This window comes from Symphalangus syndactylus, chromosome 5 (assembly GCF_028878055.3).
Source record: "Symphalangus syndactylus isolate Jambi chromosome 5, NHGRI_mSymSyn1-v2.1_pri, whole genome shotgun sequence".
Taxonomy (NCBI): domain Eukaryota; kingdom Metazoa; phylum Chordata; class Mammalia; order Primates; family Hylobatidae; genus Symphalangus; species Symphalangus syndactylus.
The window spans coordinates 124,190,001-124,207,610 of NC_072427.2; the positions used below are offsets into that span (position 1 = coordinate 124,190,001).

Here is a 17,610-nt window from a genome sequence, read left to right on the forward strand (position 1 = left end):
TAATAGTTGTAGACCTTACAGTCTCAGGAGCAACTTTAAATCTTTTTTCTAGTTCTGTAGAATGGAAGTTTCTAAGGCATACACCATTCTCCCACTGGCTCCACTGGGCAACACTTAGCTAGAACTAGAGTGGCCTATCTGCCCATAGGATAGTATTAAGATTTAACTCTTCACATCATGTGTACCTGGGGTATCTGGGAAATAACTATTAATTCCAAAGAGCAGGATGAATATTTGCATAATTGCTAGTCTGTGCCATAAAACAGTTGTCACTCACCAGTGGCCCAGAATATCGAAATCTGTATGTTTCCAGTGGAGCTGCCAACCCATGTGATTGTCCCATTAGTGATGTGTTCTCACTCCACTTAGCAGGTCTGAAAAATGGACGACCATAAAATAACAATGAAAACCCAGTTCTAGGGTATGCTGCCTTAGTCTTTGGTGTCTAAGAATACGGATCATCTGTTGTATTTGATATCTGAGCACGTACTGATTTTTGTCAGGAATCTTCTCTTGTTGATGAATTAAATCTACATAATCGGGTTTTGGTGCTGCTGCCTCTCCCACCCCCTCAGCTCCCATGCCTGTCTTTTGCACGGTTTGCTCACGTGTTCTGAGTAATGTTTGTACTTTCTTCCAACTCGTCTTTCTTCAGCTGAGTTCAGCGCCAGACTCTGAGCTGGAAACAGTCTCAGGAATTTTTCATTCATCAGACATTTTCTTCCAAAGAAAAGTTCTGAGAAGAGGAGGGCCACCTTGATAGTATGTTAGCATGCTTCTGTGACTGTGTCTGTGTGTATGTGTGTGTGTGTGAAAGAGAGAAGATATATAAACAACCTATATACCCCATATCTATTAGCACATGGATATTTGATAAAAAGCCAATTCTAGAAATAACATTTGCCAACCAATGTATCAAAACCGTCTCCCTGCCGTTTATCTGTCTTGATATTACAGAAAGTTCATATTTATAGGAGGCATTTCTCAGCTGTGGTTAATAATGGCTGAACTTTTGTCCCTGCTTTAAGTTTTCCACCAGATCTCTCAGAATTGATGCTATCATGGAATGTGAATGTGGTGTGTCTCCATTTCCTGTAGAATGAACTCAGGGCTGGCAGCTAACGCTAGTGGTCTTGGATTCCCATGCCCTGTCATTTACGAAAGGGGCAGTGGAGTTCCTCTGGAGGAACTCCCACCCACCACGCGAGGATTCCATCACATATTGTTGGTCTGGGCCGTGGGTACTTCATACTCGGTTTTCCGTGAAAATTCACCAAGTGTGTTTGAAGTAAGAATCTCAACCCTAATGTTTATACATAAATGTCTGAATATGATAGGAGTAAATGCTTGCTCACAAAAAGGAAGGGAAGGAAAAGAAATTTCTAAAAAAGCAAAAACACACAAGTCAGGGTATAATTACATTATACACAGGTTTTGTTTTTGTTCATTTTGATAGCATTAAGATTTACAGATAATATCATTTTATTTAGGGACAACCTCACTAATTCAAGTTACCTGTTCTACACCAGTTACCTTATTGTGAAAATAGGAAGAACTTGTTAACGGATTATTAGTATTTACAGCCTAATCTTCCCTAGTTTCCTCATTTCAGCAAATGACCATTTATTCAGTGATGGAAGCCAGAAGCCCGGGAGCCTTTCGGTTTCCCTCACGCTTCCATCTGATCCATCCACACGTGCTATTGGTTCTTCGGCCCAAGGACATCCCCTGCCTGCTGGCCTTCCACCCTTTCTATGCCACCACTCTCGCCAACTTTCACCTCAAATCCTTCAGTAGCCTCCCTGAAAGCCTTTCCATTTCCACTCCTGAGCCCTTAAAGGAGCACACTTCTCAAATAACACATGTGTTTTCAGTGGCTTTTTATTGAGCTTTGAGTCAGATCCAGACTCCTCATCGTACCCTGAGATGTCCTGCATAATCCAGCCCCTGCCAAAGGATCCAACCTCATGCCGTGCTCCTTCCCCTTTGCACTCAAAGCTCTGGTCACAGCAGCTTTCTTTTAATCCTAGAGAAGCCAGGCTATCTGCCAGCCCAGAGCCACTGTTCTTCCTGTCTCCCATACTTAGAAAGCACTTAGATGTTGCACAGCTGGCTTGTGCTCATCCTTTAGGCCTCAGTTTAAATGTCACCTCCTCAAAGAAGTCTTTTCTGATAACCTTTACCAAGGTAGGTGTACCCAGTTATTCTCTATGACAGCAGCATGCTTGTTTCATTTGTAGCTAAATTACAACCTCAAATCTAAAATTATTTTAATGTGTTGATCTATTTATTCACTACCTCCTCCACAAGATTGCAAACTCCATGTGAACAGAGGTTTTATGCTGTGCTATTCACTGGTACAGAGTCATGGCTCAATAAATATTTGTCGAATGCATAAGGAAACCCATGATTCTATTTTACAATTGTAAAGTGTAGGCCTTTACAACTGTAAAGCATTGAAGTCAAAGTGTTTAATTTAATTTTAGGTTGTGGAATTTCTTTCTTTCTTTCTTTTTTTTTTTTTTTTTTTGATTCAGGGTGTCACTCTGTTGCCCAGGCTTGAGAGCAGTGCTGTGATCATGGCTCACTACAGCAAGCGATCCTCACACCTCAGCCTCCTGAGTAGCTGGGAGTACAGGCACCTACCATCACACCCAGCTACATTTCTGTGTATTTTTTGTAAAGATGGGGTTTTGCCATGTTGCCCAAGCTGGTCTTGAACTCCTGGGCTCAAGCGATCCACCTGCCTCGTCCTCCCAAAGTGCTGGGAGTATAGGCATGAGCCACCATGCCAGCTAGAATTTTCTTTTTATTGTGTTAAAGCATACACAAGATAAAATTTACCATTTTAACCATTTCTTTGTGTACCGTTTGGTGGCATTAAGTACATTCATATTGTTGTGCACCTTGTCACCCCCATCCATCTCCAGAACCTTTTCATGTTCCCAAACTAAAACTCTCCATTCCTCCCTCCCCTAAATCCCTGGCAACCATCATTGCACTGCTGTCTATGAATTTGACTGCTCTGGGTACCTCATATTAGTGCACTGCAGTCGATTGATATTTTATATCAATTTTTTATTGCCTCTTTACAAACATAGGCCTTTACCCTCCATGTACACAATGTTCAATGTTAAAATTGGCCTGCTACTGAAAATCTCATTTCTAATAATTATTTAATGATAAAACATTCTATTAGGATTCTTCATGAACTTAATTCATCTTTTGTGGACCTTATTTTTGGAAAATAAACAATATTACAAGGTACTTTTATGACCTACAGGTTAATTTAAGAATATGTTGCCCCTGACAATTTTTATATTTAATCATAAGACACTTTCCTCTTGGGCTATTAATCTTGTTTTTGGATTGGAGAGAATATTTTATGCTTCATGGCTTTGAAAAAATATAAAAGAACAAATAAATTGTTATATAATATTATTGTTTTTGTCTTGCTATTTAATAGCTGATGCTCTGTGGTCAAACTTCAGTGTTTGGTTTAACGTGGCATTTCATACAAGCTGTTTTAAAAGGAAATGAATCAGAGCCAACTGGTTCTTTAAAGTGGAATTTGCAGACCGTTAAGAATGAAAGTATTCTGTATGATTTTATTATCTTGATGGTAAATATGTCACCCAAACTATGATTTGACTTTACCGATTCCCCCAGCCTTTTTTTTTTTCTAGTAAAAGTAAAGATGACTTTGCAGGAAGATGAAAGTCAGTAATGACTTGTAGGATTTATAGTGAAGGAACAAATAATATCAGGTAAATGATTATTTCAAAATGAGATATTCTTTTACTCTGAACAAGACTTCTTACTGTTTTCTTCATCATGGAACAGAATAAAATGTGGTAACAATTTGCTGTAGTTGAATTGCTGCCACACATAATTGGGTCCCACAGAACTATGGCCTGGATTTTGGTGAATTGCTTAGTCTGCATGTTAGATTAAAAGGTGTACAACAAGTCACCTTGTTTCTGCAGTTTTGAATGATATTTACATTTAAGTCATAGTGGTAATACTTTTCATTTATGGAATAAAGAAAATCAAATCAGGGAAAATACTAATGTAGAAATAGTTTTGTTTTTTTCCTATATGGTTTATTTCTAAAGTGCTTTTTAAAAACATTTAGTTACAATTAAGCCATACCTCAGATGCAGTTTCTTAAAGATAAACATTTTGCATAATATAGTTTAGTAAATTTTGCCAAAAGGTCGTATTCTTTTAATAACACTGTATAGACCATGTTAAATAGGTAATCTTGTGTGCAGTATTTTATATAAATGCATGGATTGGAAAGTATATTCAAACCTTATTGTGTCATTTTAAAAATGCCATGTAGCTTGAATAAGATGGGGGAAGCAACATTGCATAGTAAAAGTAGGCCTGAAAGGAATTTCTTTCCCCTGAAATTTTATTATAAAAAATGTCAAACTTACATTACAGTTAAAGGAATAATATAAAGTATATACATATACTTTCCACTTATATTGAGTAATTGTTCCCACTTTTATACACATAATAGCTCTCTATGTGTATGTACACATATGTATGTATATATGTGTATATAGAATATATAAAATATATATTAAAATATGTATTTGTTATTTATTTACGTTGCTGAATTATTTGAAAGTTAAGTTGCATACATCATGAGACGTCACCTCTAAGCACTAAGGACATTCTTGTATGTAACCCCAATACCATTATCACACCTAGAAAAACAATTCTGCAATGTCATGTAGTATGTAGTCCACATAAGATTTCTGAAATTGTCTCTTTTAGAAACAGTATCCACTTGAGTTTTGATTATTATGATTTTTAATCTAAAATAATCTCTGTACTTCTTTTGGTGAAGAGAAAGTCATTTGCTTTTGGAAAAGTTCTGGACAATTGCCTTGGAAAATATCACATGTTCTGAGTTTTCTGGTTGCTTCCTTGTGGTGTAATTTACCTTGTTCCTCTATCCCTATATTCCCTTTCAGCTAGAAGTTTGGTGTGGAAGTTTGATTAGATTAAGCCTTGACACTTTTTGACAAGAAACTTCATAGGTAATGTGCACTACTTTATATTTTATAAAATCAGGAGTCCCGGAAGGATTTCAAATGGTGTCTGTGATAGTGCAATTCTGGAATAAATTAAGAGTTGACTTTTGGTGTTACTGATGCTAAATAGGCCTTGTATTTGGGCCCCAATTGGAGAATCCCCCTGGAATTCCACTCAGATACAAGCTGCAGCAGTGGGTAGGGGTTGGATGTGAGAGTTCCTGACAGCAGCATGAGATCATGTATATCAGTGTGCTTTGTAAAACTAGAAGGAAAGAGACTGGAAATGGGAATTCTATTAACTATTAGGACACTGCAGTAGTGGATGATCAACCTTCCTAAATTTTGACTTTGTTGTTTGCTTTGATGAGTATAATTAACTATAATATAATTAGTAAAGAACATAATAAAGTGCCTCATAATCAGTGCAGCACTGTGGAAATGAATGGTATTTTGCCATGATTAGGATGTCAGTCCTAGCTGAGAAATACTGGGTCATGTTGAGTGGTAGTGATGCCAGTTTATGGACTGTCTTATGTTTCTAAAGTTAGACTTTCAGATAAGTAGTTTTTATCTTGCAGACATCTCCAGTTAATCATGGCACACGAGCACTCTTCATTAAAGGAAAAGAGAAAGAGAGAAAGAAAAAAAATACACACACACACACACACACACACACACACAGACACACACACCCCTCAGATTCCTAGAGGGCAAAAAAAATCATCTTGGGGAGCTTTTGCAAGACGTATATGCCTGAGCCCCATGCCACATCTACTGAATCGGGTTCCATGGGGAAAACTGCGGGAGGACAGGGTGGGACCCAGGCATCAGCATTTTGCAAAAGCTCCCCCAAGTGATTCTGTTATGTCCTAAGGTTAAGAATGATTGCAGTAAGAAGAAGTAACAGCAGTTAGGAGGCTGATTATGATAATGGAACTTCTTAACTTTAATTTTCCTTAGACTAAAAGTTCTCTGAACTCCTTCCTCAGAAAGTTGTATTGAAATTCCACACATTAGGAGCCTAATGTTCCCCAGGCCAACCTACCTGGGAGAAATAAGTGTGCTGTGACCCTCTATGTCATGGATAAATTGATATCTCATTCTTTTGTTTGTCATTTTTATGAAAAGAAGGATTTAAAATAATTGGAGCCTAGTGCCCAAAATTATATCCTTGTGCCTTCCCTGCAGTTTGTGGTTTAGTGACTGGGCAGGAGGGACAAGAATTCATTGTACCACAGAATATTCTTTCCCTGTAAACGATGCATTTGCTTCAGGGTGAAGTCTGATTACAATTGAAAGTGAAATAATGCTGTAGACCACAGCATTCTGAGCTGCAGAGCTGGGCATGAGCTGAGGATCAGAGGCTGCAGACACATGTTGGTCAGAGCCCAAGCCTTGAGGCCAAATCTAACGGGACTGGAGAGCAGTCCTTGAGCTAACCACTCAGAATGGGAACATGGAGATGCAGAATTTCCCATGAACCAGCCACACTGGAGTAAGCCAGTTAAAAACAATTAGAATCGCACTTTAATTTTGGAAAGACTTGGCCTGTTGCCCTAGTTCATGAAGGTCTTATAAGGAAGTGATTGTAGAGCAATTTGCAAATAGAAAGCATTTCTAATACTATATTTTAGTTGCATTAGGAATAATGATTTACACTGAAGCCAGGAATGAGTCAGACGTTACACAAGCTTTGAGTTAAGCACACTCCCTGTCTAATGCTGAGACTATCTGAAAAAAAAAAAAAGAGTATGTAAATTTAGCTTAATATCATGTAAGTGCTATGGGAATAATTGTAAATAATTGGATTATTAGTAAGGAATTGGGAGTGTGGGCAGATTTCTTTCTGCGGTTGGAGTATTGGACTAAAAACAGCATAACCTTGGCAATCTAAATGAAGTACAGGACGAAAAGCACATGCCGCCAAATCGGAGTGACATTTGAAAACCATGTTAATACATCATTTACCTTCCAAGACATTTTTAGATCCAATTTTATTTCATCCAGATTATGCCTCTCCCTCTGCAATCAGCAATTTTTGTTTAAAATATGGATCTACAAATACATTTATATCCACTTGCTAATCTGTACTGTAAAATAAGCCAGTTCGAATTTGTTTCCAGAATAACTTTGTCTATAGTGGTAAGTATCTAGCACAGAAATGTACTAAGTCCATAGATTCTATTCTACATAAAGTATTCGCCATATATATAGTATACTTAATAAATTAAGTGGGCTCTGTGGACTGCTGGGATGCCTAATACAGATTGTCAGAATTAACAACTACCATCTCAATTCTATGTATTTCGTATTGAAATAAGAATAATACGTTATTGACCCTGGAAAAGTCTTAAGGGTTTTTTTTTTTTAATGAAGATCTTCCAATGAGAAATTCACATCAGAAGTTGTGAATCAGTGGCAGACAGAACTGAATCAGATTTGTGTTAGCGTTTTGTAGAGTGTCTGGATTTTGCTGGTGTCACTCACAAAACACCATATTTGTATCTATCCTGAGCCTTGGCAATCCTCATATATAAGATAATTCCATAGAGTATCTTGGCAAGAGGAGGTGGAAAAACAAATCCCAGCAGTGTTGAAGAGAGGTTTATAAATTAAAATTCATGTTGCATTATGCTTTTTAAAAAGGATTGAATGTGGCAAGCTAACCTGAATCTGTTTGATTAAAGCATTTGCACTTGTCTCAGTAAATTAACAGAAAGAAACAAGCCTAAATTCTCTTTCTTGTTACCTAACATAGAAAGTTTTATTTATTTTTTAAATAAAAAATTACACTGCTGTGATCTTTCTAGTCTCAGATGTAGGATATATATAGTCATAAAAATCTTGATGACTGTTTTTATCCTAAAAAGGATTCATTGTAATGTACACTGAATGCTATGTGTAATAATGAAGAATTAGAGGCAATTTAAATGATAGACAGCAAGAAAATTACTGAACACATTCTGTTATAACTTGATGGAAAATTATGCAGCAATTAAAATCATATTGTAGAATAGCATTTATTACATGGGAAAAAGCTTTGCAATGTTAAGTGAAGAAAATCCAGCAAGATTCAAAAGTATATTTTTAGTATAATCCTTATTTTATGATTAAAAAAATAAAACACACACATGCATACACACAAAACCTTATGTATGATAATATAATCAATATGTTATCAAGGGTTTCTTTAGGTGTAATTACATTTGTTTATATGCTACTGCCTTTTCTCAATTGTCTAAAGTAATTACTTTTGAATTAAAATGCATAATAAAATATTGAAATAGAAAGGAAAGACCAAACAGCAAAGATGTATTTATTAAATCCCTATAGGTATTGTTTGGGAGAATTGAGCCAAAAAAATAAAGATGACTTTGGTATTTCACTTTGTCCACATAGTTCCTGCATTTTAAAGAGATTTTGTTACAAATTACTGCAGTGCTGAGTGACCTTTTCTTCATCGAAAGAACGAAATGAGGGTTGAGATTTATTCAACAGCTCAGTATTTAATATTTGTTTATATTTTTGTTTGAATTCAGTATCTGTGGAAGAAGATAGCAGGTTTTGAATAAATCTGGCATACAATGTAAAATATGAAAATATACCCAGAGCTTGACTATATAAAACTAAAAAAACAGTAGAGTAAGAAATGCATAAACAAATTTAAAAAAAAGACAAATGATAAACAGAGAAAGTCAGGAGAAAGGGCTGGAAAGGTGAGTGGGGCTATATCATGCAGAGAAGAGGGACACAGAGGTCTCACGCTTGTCTTTTGGAATGGTGAGTCTGGTTGCATGTAGATATCACTCACACGATTTTTGACCTGTTTGCATATCACCTGTACTAGTATTTAATATTTTTAAAAAATTGAATTAAAAGGTTTTTCAATTCATCATCCTCATAGCAGACATAACTGTGAAATCATGAGTCTGATATATTTATGCTGTTTCATAATACACATTAAAATTAATATATGACTACTAAAATCTAAAATTATCTTGCATCCTGTGAGTGGGACATAACACTGGCATGGAGGGAGGGAGCTGGGGAGCTGGCGACTCGGCATTTGGACCATCCTGTCTGTCTCTCCAGTGCTGCCATAGCTTGGATATGGTAGTCTTCTTTATATATATGACTGGCATGGAGTTTTGTTTTTGGAATTCTTTAGAAGGTTGATCTTACAGCATGGGCATCAGAGCAGTGCTGTTTCTGCAACACCATTGAACAGAGGTGGTTCATTGCAGATAGCAGAGGAGAGGGAGGAAGAGCACGTAGTGATGGGGAGCAGATGGAGTTGAAATTCCAAGGGAGGGGTTGGAGTGGAGATGCAAGAAAAAGAAAGCAAGAGAGAACACACAGGATAGAGGGATGCCAGCAGATAAGATTCAGCTAATGCCAAAACATTGTTACGATCCAGAATGTTCACTCTTGCTGGTACTGTAATGAAAAGTTGTCCTTTTTTTCCTTAGTAAATAGCATGTCTGCCATGTCCTATGAGCTACTTAAAGAAAGAAGAAAATAATGAGGCCGGGCGCAGTGGCTCACGCCTGTAATCCCAGCACTTTGGGAGGCCGAGGTGGGGGGATCACGAGGTCAGGAGATTGAGACCATCCTGGCGAACATGGGGAAACCCCGTCTCTACTAAAAATACAAAAAAAATTAGCCAGGCGTGGTGGCGGGTGCCTGTAGTCCCAGCTGCTCGGGAGGCTGAGGCAGGAGAATGGCGTGAACCCGGGAGGCGGAGCTTGCAGTGAGCCGAGATTGCGCCACTGCACTCCAGCCTGGGCGACAGAGCAAGACTCCGTCTCAAAAAAAAAAAAAGAAAATAATGAAAGCATCCCAGTAGTTTCATTAGCACAGCCAGTGATTTTCATAAAACTGTTGCATTCACAGGTGAAAGGAACTTACTGGGGTCATTGAGTCCATTTTTAGACTCACAGGAATCACTGCACCTAAACACTTCTGAAAATGACCTGGAAGCATGCAAATGTTGGTTTGTGGATAGAAGCCCATGAGTCCCACCCCAGCCCAGCCTCCCTTGTCTGTCAAGGTCATTGTAGAACCACAGGAATGGATATTATGGCCCTGATTTCTCTCACAAGGGGACACCTGTGAGGACAACCTGGCTTTGGTCGTCTGTGCTCACTACGTCTTTATCTTTCTTATTCGTTGTTGGCTCTCTCTCTCTGTAGGAAAAAAAAAAAAAAAAAAGAGGCAGATCTTATAACTGGTGGTAGACTGCTCTGATTGGAAATTCTCTTGTGGACTTAGCTTATCCCTGTTTTGCTTTAAGATGGTCCTTTTGCCTAGGGGTTACAATGATTTCAGTGTCCTCACTCTTTATATTAAAACCTAACGTGTTTTGCATGGGCAAAATTTTAAATCCTTGTTTGTTGGTTTGCTTGTTTTGTATTTGAAATAAGATGACCCCAACTCAAAAGAAACAGTTAACCATTTCTTTTATTGAAGGAACTCCCTGGAAGAAGGTGCCATGACTTGCCTCACTGCAAGCTTCAAAATTCTTTGCTTTCTCAGCCCTAAATAACAATAGACTGGAAGCTCTGTGAGGTCAGGGATTTGGCCTCTTTTAGTCACTGAAGCATATGTATCGGGCATAGGAGCTGATTCAGTGCAGGCACTGATATATTTTCTTAAGTAATGAGTGGATAATAATATTACCATGTTACATTTGTACAGGAATTCACAGTTGCAAAGAGTTTTCCATTAGCTTGTCTGATCCTCACAATGCCGTTTTCAAAGTGGATAAGAACTGATGTTTTCATCCCTATTTTGTAGGTTAGGAAATCGGTTTCAGAAGTAGGATGGTCCATCCAAGGCCTTACACAGAGGCAGTGATGCATGATTCTGTCCCTGAAATTCATTTCTCAATTTGGAGTCAAGCAAGATGGAGCACAGCTGTTCCTCTGCATGATGGTTCCGGCTTTTCTGGATTTTCATCAGATTTTTATTCTTTATTTTCAGATTACAGGACAGGCCCATGTTTTACTGTGATCAGCAACCAGATGTGCCAGGGACAACTCAGCGGGATTGTCTGCACAAAAACGCTCTGCTGTGCCACAGTCGGCCGAGCCTGGGGCCACCCCTGTGAGATGTGTCCTGCCCAGCCTCACCCCTGCCGCCGTGGCTTCATTCCAAATATCCGCACGGGAGCTTGTCAAGGTAAACCCGGGCTGATGGAATTATTAATGGATTAATCTTATTTGCTCTGGAGAGCCATTCTCCAATGAAGTTGAAGAGAATGGAAAAGTAGTGTCAGCTACATAACTTCACAATTTCGCTGACTGCATGATATCCAACTAAGGCATTAGGAACGTGGCTCTCTCGAGAGCAGCTGAAGTCTTACTGAATGTTTTCTTGCCAACCATTCCCCCTTTCTGACCCCAGAGGTGTTTGTATGTACCTCTGACTCCAGGGGTGGTGTGATTCTGTTTACAGCAATGCTGTGCATTATGGCAATGCTGTGTAGAAACACAAAGCAAGGTTTGTGAACAAGGTAGTTTATGATTTTCTTAATTTTTTTTTCTTCATTTGAAACTGTTAGAGTTCCTCTCTCTCATGGGTTGTGCTTAATTGACCTGAAGAAAATTGTTTCTCTCGACGTTTTGCATGCTACATTATGCATTTTTTTACAAGTCCGAAGTAAGTTAGGATTTGTTTCACAGTTTTAAATATCCCCAGATGTCGCCTGCTAGCTGCTTCTCCTGCCTCCCGGAGAAGCCCTTACTCTGTTTTTGGCTTTTACTCCTGTTCTTCCAGCTGTACAAATTCTTTTATTGTCTGGATGTCTGGCAGGAAACAGGAGGAAGTGAACAGAGGCAGCTCCACGCTAAACTGATGGGATTGAAAACTCTCAGGCTATATCTGTTTCCTTTAGACAGCCTCAGGACTTTTTATAGCAAGTTGCAATATTTTCAGAAAATTCAGGATATGCTTTTCTGAGGCAAATAGATAATACTTTGGCTTTGTTTTATATGTTAATTCTAAGGGTAATGTGCAATAAAACAGAACTTGAGCTTAGTTGCACAGTTTTGTGGGTCTCCATTACATTCTACTTCAATAAATTCCACTCCTGATATTGTCATTCCTGGCCTTCAGCTCCCATGTACAACATACAGCTCCTTTGGATGCCCTTAAATGTATCCCTCTGAATGTCAGGAGAAGAAATAAGTCACCTTGAAAGTCTAGAATTATCAAGGGATGGATTGTAGTATTTTATAAAATTGAAAGTTTACTTGTTTTTTGGTGCTTTCTTATTTTTCCCATTTTTAGAAAGTCCCAGTGAGTTTTGAAGAATTTGTTGGTCTTGGGATTACAAAGTTAGCTAATACCCATGAACTCGTTGACAGTGACCAGAGAGCTAGACTTTTAAGTGCCTCAGCTGCCCGTCAATGAGCCGTTGTCAGAGGTTAGGGTGCTAATGGAATTGGGGGCTGGGGAGAATGAACTGCCTTCTCTTTAGCTTTGCTATTCGTTTCGTAAATCTGGATCTTTCCAGTATTTGCTTCCTGTTTCTTTCTAACTCTGCTATTCAACATCCAAGAAAAAAAAAAAAAAAGGTTTTTTATAAGAAAAGTTTTGAAAACCCATTGAATCACAATGGCAGTTATATTGCCATTTTGAGAGTGAAATTCTTCATGTTTGGTTGTTGTTGTTGTTGTTGTTGTTTCTAAGAGATTCTGCCACCAGGTTGTGGCTCTCACTCCTTGCCGGTGTTTCCAGTCCTTGGGTCAGATGTGAGGGGCTGTGGGCAAATGGGTTCATAAAGGAGCTTATTCTGTCTTCAGACGTGGAGTATACAGCCAGTGGAGAATTGCCTTGTCTATATTTTCTGTTGGCCAAAAATCATGATCAACGAGACAGCTAGTTCTGCCTATATGTAAAAATCTTGATTTTCAAAAACATTTTAAAAAATACATTCAACACATCAAGAGAATGGAAAATTCTGGTCTAAGACAAAACTGAAATTGGCCAGAAAACATAATCTAATGATTTTCCACGTATAATCATGTATGTGTGGGTTAAGATATTTCATTTAAAACAGTAAGTGATACTTTTATAATAAACTAAATTGTTGTTTCTTTAATATCCCTTTTACTGCATGCTGACTTTTCTCAAGAACACAGGTTGAGATCTTATAAACAGCAATCACTTTTTTGCTTTACTCAATGAAGAGTGAAACTAAAGAGCACATTAGGCTTCCAGGTTTCAAAAAGAATACATTAGACTGTTTACTTGGGGATTCTTTATTAAATCAGACTTTTCTGTTATGAACAAAGAGATGGAGAGAATGTACATGTACTTTTATAATCTTTATAACAGAAGTAGTGAGCCCGAGATGATTAATTTTGCTCCTGGAAGGTTAATATTTGGGCTTACACATAAGAACCCAAGTTAGCCCTTAGGTGCTGGTTATACAACAGTGAAGAAAATAGACAAAGTCCCTGCTTTCTGGAAGCTTATATTGAAGACATTCAATTTATTAAATAAAGCAAACAGGCATGTATTAGGTCAGTGGGTGGTTAGTCCTGTGGAAAAAAATAAACAGGGAAGGAAGGATGATTAGAGCCAGGAGCCAGGTGTTGCCGTTGGGCTGTCAAGGGAAGGGCTCGTGGCTAAAGTGGCATTGGAGCACAGACCTGGAGGATGAGACGTCACGGGCCATGCAGCTCTCTGGAGGAAGAATATTCCGGGCAGAAGGGCAGCCATTACAGAGCTCTGTGGCAGGTGCATCCTTGGCATATTTGAGGAATCCAGTGTGGTGGGAGAGATAGGAGGGTGGAAAATGGGTAAAAGAGCAGAGAAGTCATGTAGAACTCCCCAGGACGTAGTATACACTTGCACGTTGAGCTGGGGAAAGACATGATCTCACTGACATTTACAAAGCTGCCTTCTGGCGGCCACTGTGCCAGCAAGGTAAGTCTGCAGCTGCAACTATGCACTCACTCACCTAACAATCTCTCTCACTTCTTGGCCTAATTTTCTGAGTTGTTTCATTTTTACTGTGCAAGGCACTTCTCCAGAATGTGAAGTGAACATTTCCACTTCATTTGCACAAAAACATTAGCTGTCTCGTGTAGTCTGAGTGACCTTCAATAAATTCCGTTTCAACTAAATCACTCAGTACAACTCTTAAAGGTAGTTTCATTGTAGAAATATATTGCATTTTGATTTGCAAGATTTTTTGAATAACTCTTATTATTACTACCAATCTGGAGATAAAAATGAGGCCATGAATAATGGCCTTTTAAACGTATCTTTCTACTTTGCTGCATATGTGCTAAAACTCGCAAAAGTTAATACACTCTCCTCTCCACTAGGAAACATGGAAGGTGAGAAAACAAAAAATGCTTGTGACTTCTTATGGAACATTATTAATCAAACGATGTATTTTACATAATGCAATTGTGGGAAACAGTTTCTCTAATCATATTCCAAATATTGTGATGGACAAATAACTCACCGATATAAATATGGTAACATAATTGTGGACAAATTATCACATTTTATTCTGCAATGAATTTTATATGAGTTTTTTTTTTCTTTCTGTCTTCTGTAATCTGACAGATGTGGATGAATGCCAGGCCATCCCCGGGCTCTGTCAGGGAGGAAATTGCATTAATACTGTTGGGTCTTTTGAGTGTAAATGCCCTGCTGGACACAAATTTAATGAAGTGTCACAAAAATGTGAAGGTAAGAAATCTTATGCTTTGCAGTTGTGGGGGGTGTAGTGGGGGCAGGCAAAACTCAACATTAGAAACAAGCTTGTTTGCAAATTATTCCTAAATCCTTCTGTCTTTGTCATCCCTGTGAATGTGTAAATATAATATTTGTAACAGTAATAATATGCCTTTGTGCTATTGGACCAGAAAAACCCTGTAGCTTTTTCCACTTTTATAGACCCAAAACAAGAGGTCCATCTGAATCAAATTAAATATTAAAAACATGAAATATTTTTGAACCAACGTTTGGTTTAAAATGTTCAAGACACATGTTTTTGCATAGTTCTAGAGACATGAATTTAAATTTGGTCATTAGATATCATTCAGAATAATATATCTTCTGAAGTTTTTCTAGTTAAAAGGTATGTTTGATTTTGTGTGTGGGGAGGCAGATTGATCTATTAACCCTTATATTTATGCTCCTAGTACGTGCTCATGATTTTCTTTTCTGGGGGATGGTAATTGCCTATCAAATGAAAAGCTTTTAATGTTAGTCAAACAGAAAAGTAATTTGAGATAATTTTTATATTTACATTTAGTTTATAAATTGAACTTCTACAAATATATATACAGAGGATGTGTTTATATTCACCACTACTGCTACTGCTATTTGCCGAAATGAGGCCTGACTTCCAATTACAGTCATAATTTCTTCATGAGAGAGGAGCATCTAGAAAATATGTAGGCAGCATTGGACTCTCTTTTCTTTGATGAGTACATGTAACTTATATATAGTAATGTCTGACAGTAGTGTAACAGCATTCTCAGGGCTACATCTCTCATCAAGATCAGAAGAGAAAACTTTTTCCTTCATTCTCAGCTCGCCCCACCTTGAGGTTTCATTTAGATGGATGCATTTTTATTGAAAACAGATGCTGTTGTATTTATGCCCCTAGACTCTAACAGTGAGTACATTCTAAGTTATTTGTCTGGGCTGGATAATTAACCTTGTCAGTTGCCACTGTATATCAGATGAGCAAAAGACAGCTTTAAATTTAAGGTGCAATTCATAAATTACATGTAAGACATTTAATATCTACTTGCCCTGAAACGGAATAATCTGACTCTGATAGAACTATCTTTATGAGTTGGAGTTGTTTTTAGGTTATAAGTCACCATTGAATTCATAATTGATATTGCATTCTTGAACATGTTATACATAGTTATTCGGGGTAGTTGTGAAAAAATAGTTCTTTCCAAAGGCTTCTTAGAAAAACATTTTAAGTTTCAAAGAACAATAAAGTTGACTCTCGATAGGCCAATGTATTTTAGAAGTTGTACTGTAGATCTAAATTTGAAGCAGAGAATGTTGACACTGAAAGGGGCAAAGAACTCAGCTAGTTCCACACTCTACATTATATATTAAGGAATGGTGTCTTGGGTGTATTAAGTGCCCTGTCTGAGGCCATTCAGACAAGACTGCTCAAATTTACCTCTTTAACTCACACTCTGGTGCTTGCTGAGCCATATTACATTGTCCTCTTTCCTAGATGAAAGTTATTATTCTGGAATAGATTTTCAGGCCATATATATATACACACACACACACACACACACACACATATATATATACACACACATATATATATACACACACATATATATGTGACATTAACTTAACAAGCCATTAAAGTTTATCACATGCAAAACCCACATCAACGATAGGTTGTATTTTATCTTTTAGGCTTTCTCAGTTTAATATATTCAGCTTCAGAATATATAATGAGCTTCAAGATTGAGGGGAATACAGTCCTTATGACTTGTGAAGTCTGTGTTTTGTTTTCTGAAATTATGATGGCTTCCAGCCTGAACTAGAATTGAGATTGTCTCTTGCTTTCCACTCAGACAAGTCAACTAACAGGAATGGTCTATGGATGTGGACTAGACAGAAGATTCTAATTTAATGCTCAGACTGAAAGAAAAATCATTCGAATCTTTTTATTGATGCTAAGAAACCTATTATGGTGGTGTATCCAGTGGACCAAAAGCTCAGTCTGAGTATTACTTAATCCTTTTCCACACACACAAAAATTTTCCAGCTACATGTGAAAGTCAGCAGCAAGATAAAAACAGACTATTTTGGCTAGACTTTTTTTTCCTCTGCCATCTACTATTACATTAAATTTAGATAATGGTTTTTTCCTTCTAGTATCAATGCAAAATTGATACTAGAAGAGAATGTCCTGTTAGTGCTATACATTCTCTGGCCTGGAGACTGGTGTGAGCAGGGTTGACCTGTCTTACTCTGGTAAGAAAGTAATCAGGAAGCACCCTGAGAGCTCTTGGCAAGCTGGGTTCACTTCTTCGACGTCCTTGCTCCTTTCTGGTTACAGTGTCTCACTGTGGAAATGGCATAACTCTGGGCATCGGCTGGTGTCTAGATGGTCAATAGAGGGAACCCAGGTAAGTCTGGCCCGTAATCACTGAATATGTGCCCTAGAAAGATGTTGAGTATAACCATGGGGTTCTGTGCCCTTGTGAAAATGTCCTGGTACCTTTGCCATTGCTTTGAGTGACTTTTTAAAGGTAGCTTCCTTTAGACTTGGAGAGGAAGGAATTGAGTACTTTTCATAGAAGTTTTTCAAGAAAAACCAATTCCATCAAATTGGCTTAAGCAAATTCACAAAGTGCTAACCCTCACTGTCTCAGATCTGAGAATGCCATTATTCGAGTTGCTTTCCATGAGATCTTCCTTTTTGCAGAATTCGCACTTCCTTCCTAAAATGTCCCTCTTTCCAAAAACTAAAAAAAAAAAAAAAAAGTTATGGAAAAGTGTTTTATAAATACATATAATTGGAGGACATTTTGATATGTAAATT

General features: G+C 37.8%; 1 protein-coding gene across 4 annotated transcripts in view; it reads left to right on the plus strand.

Annotated features, from left to right (window-relative positions):
- The window catches only part of FBN1 (fibrillin 1), a 336,957-nt gene that overhangs the window by 197,560 nt on the left and 121,787 nt on the right, over positions 1–17,610 (plus strand). For all 4 annotated transcript variants that reach the window (XM_055279034.2, XM_055279039.2, XM_055279035.2 and 1 more), the window contains 2 exons: positions 11,034–11,231; positions 14,637–14,762. In XM_055279034.2, the coding sequence (XP_055135009.2) occupies positions 11,034–11,231; positions 14,637–14,762 (324 nt within the window). The remainder of the gene's footprint in view (positions 1–11,033; positions 11,232–14,636; positions 14,763–17,610) is intronic.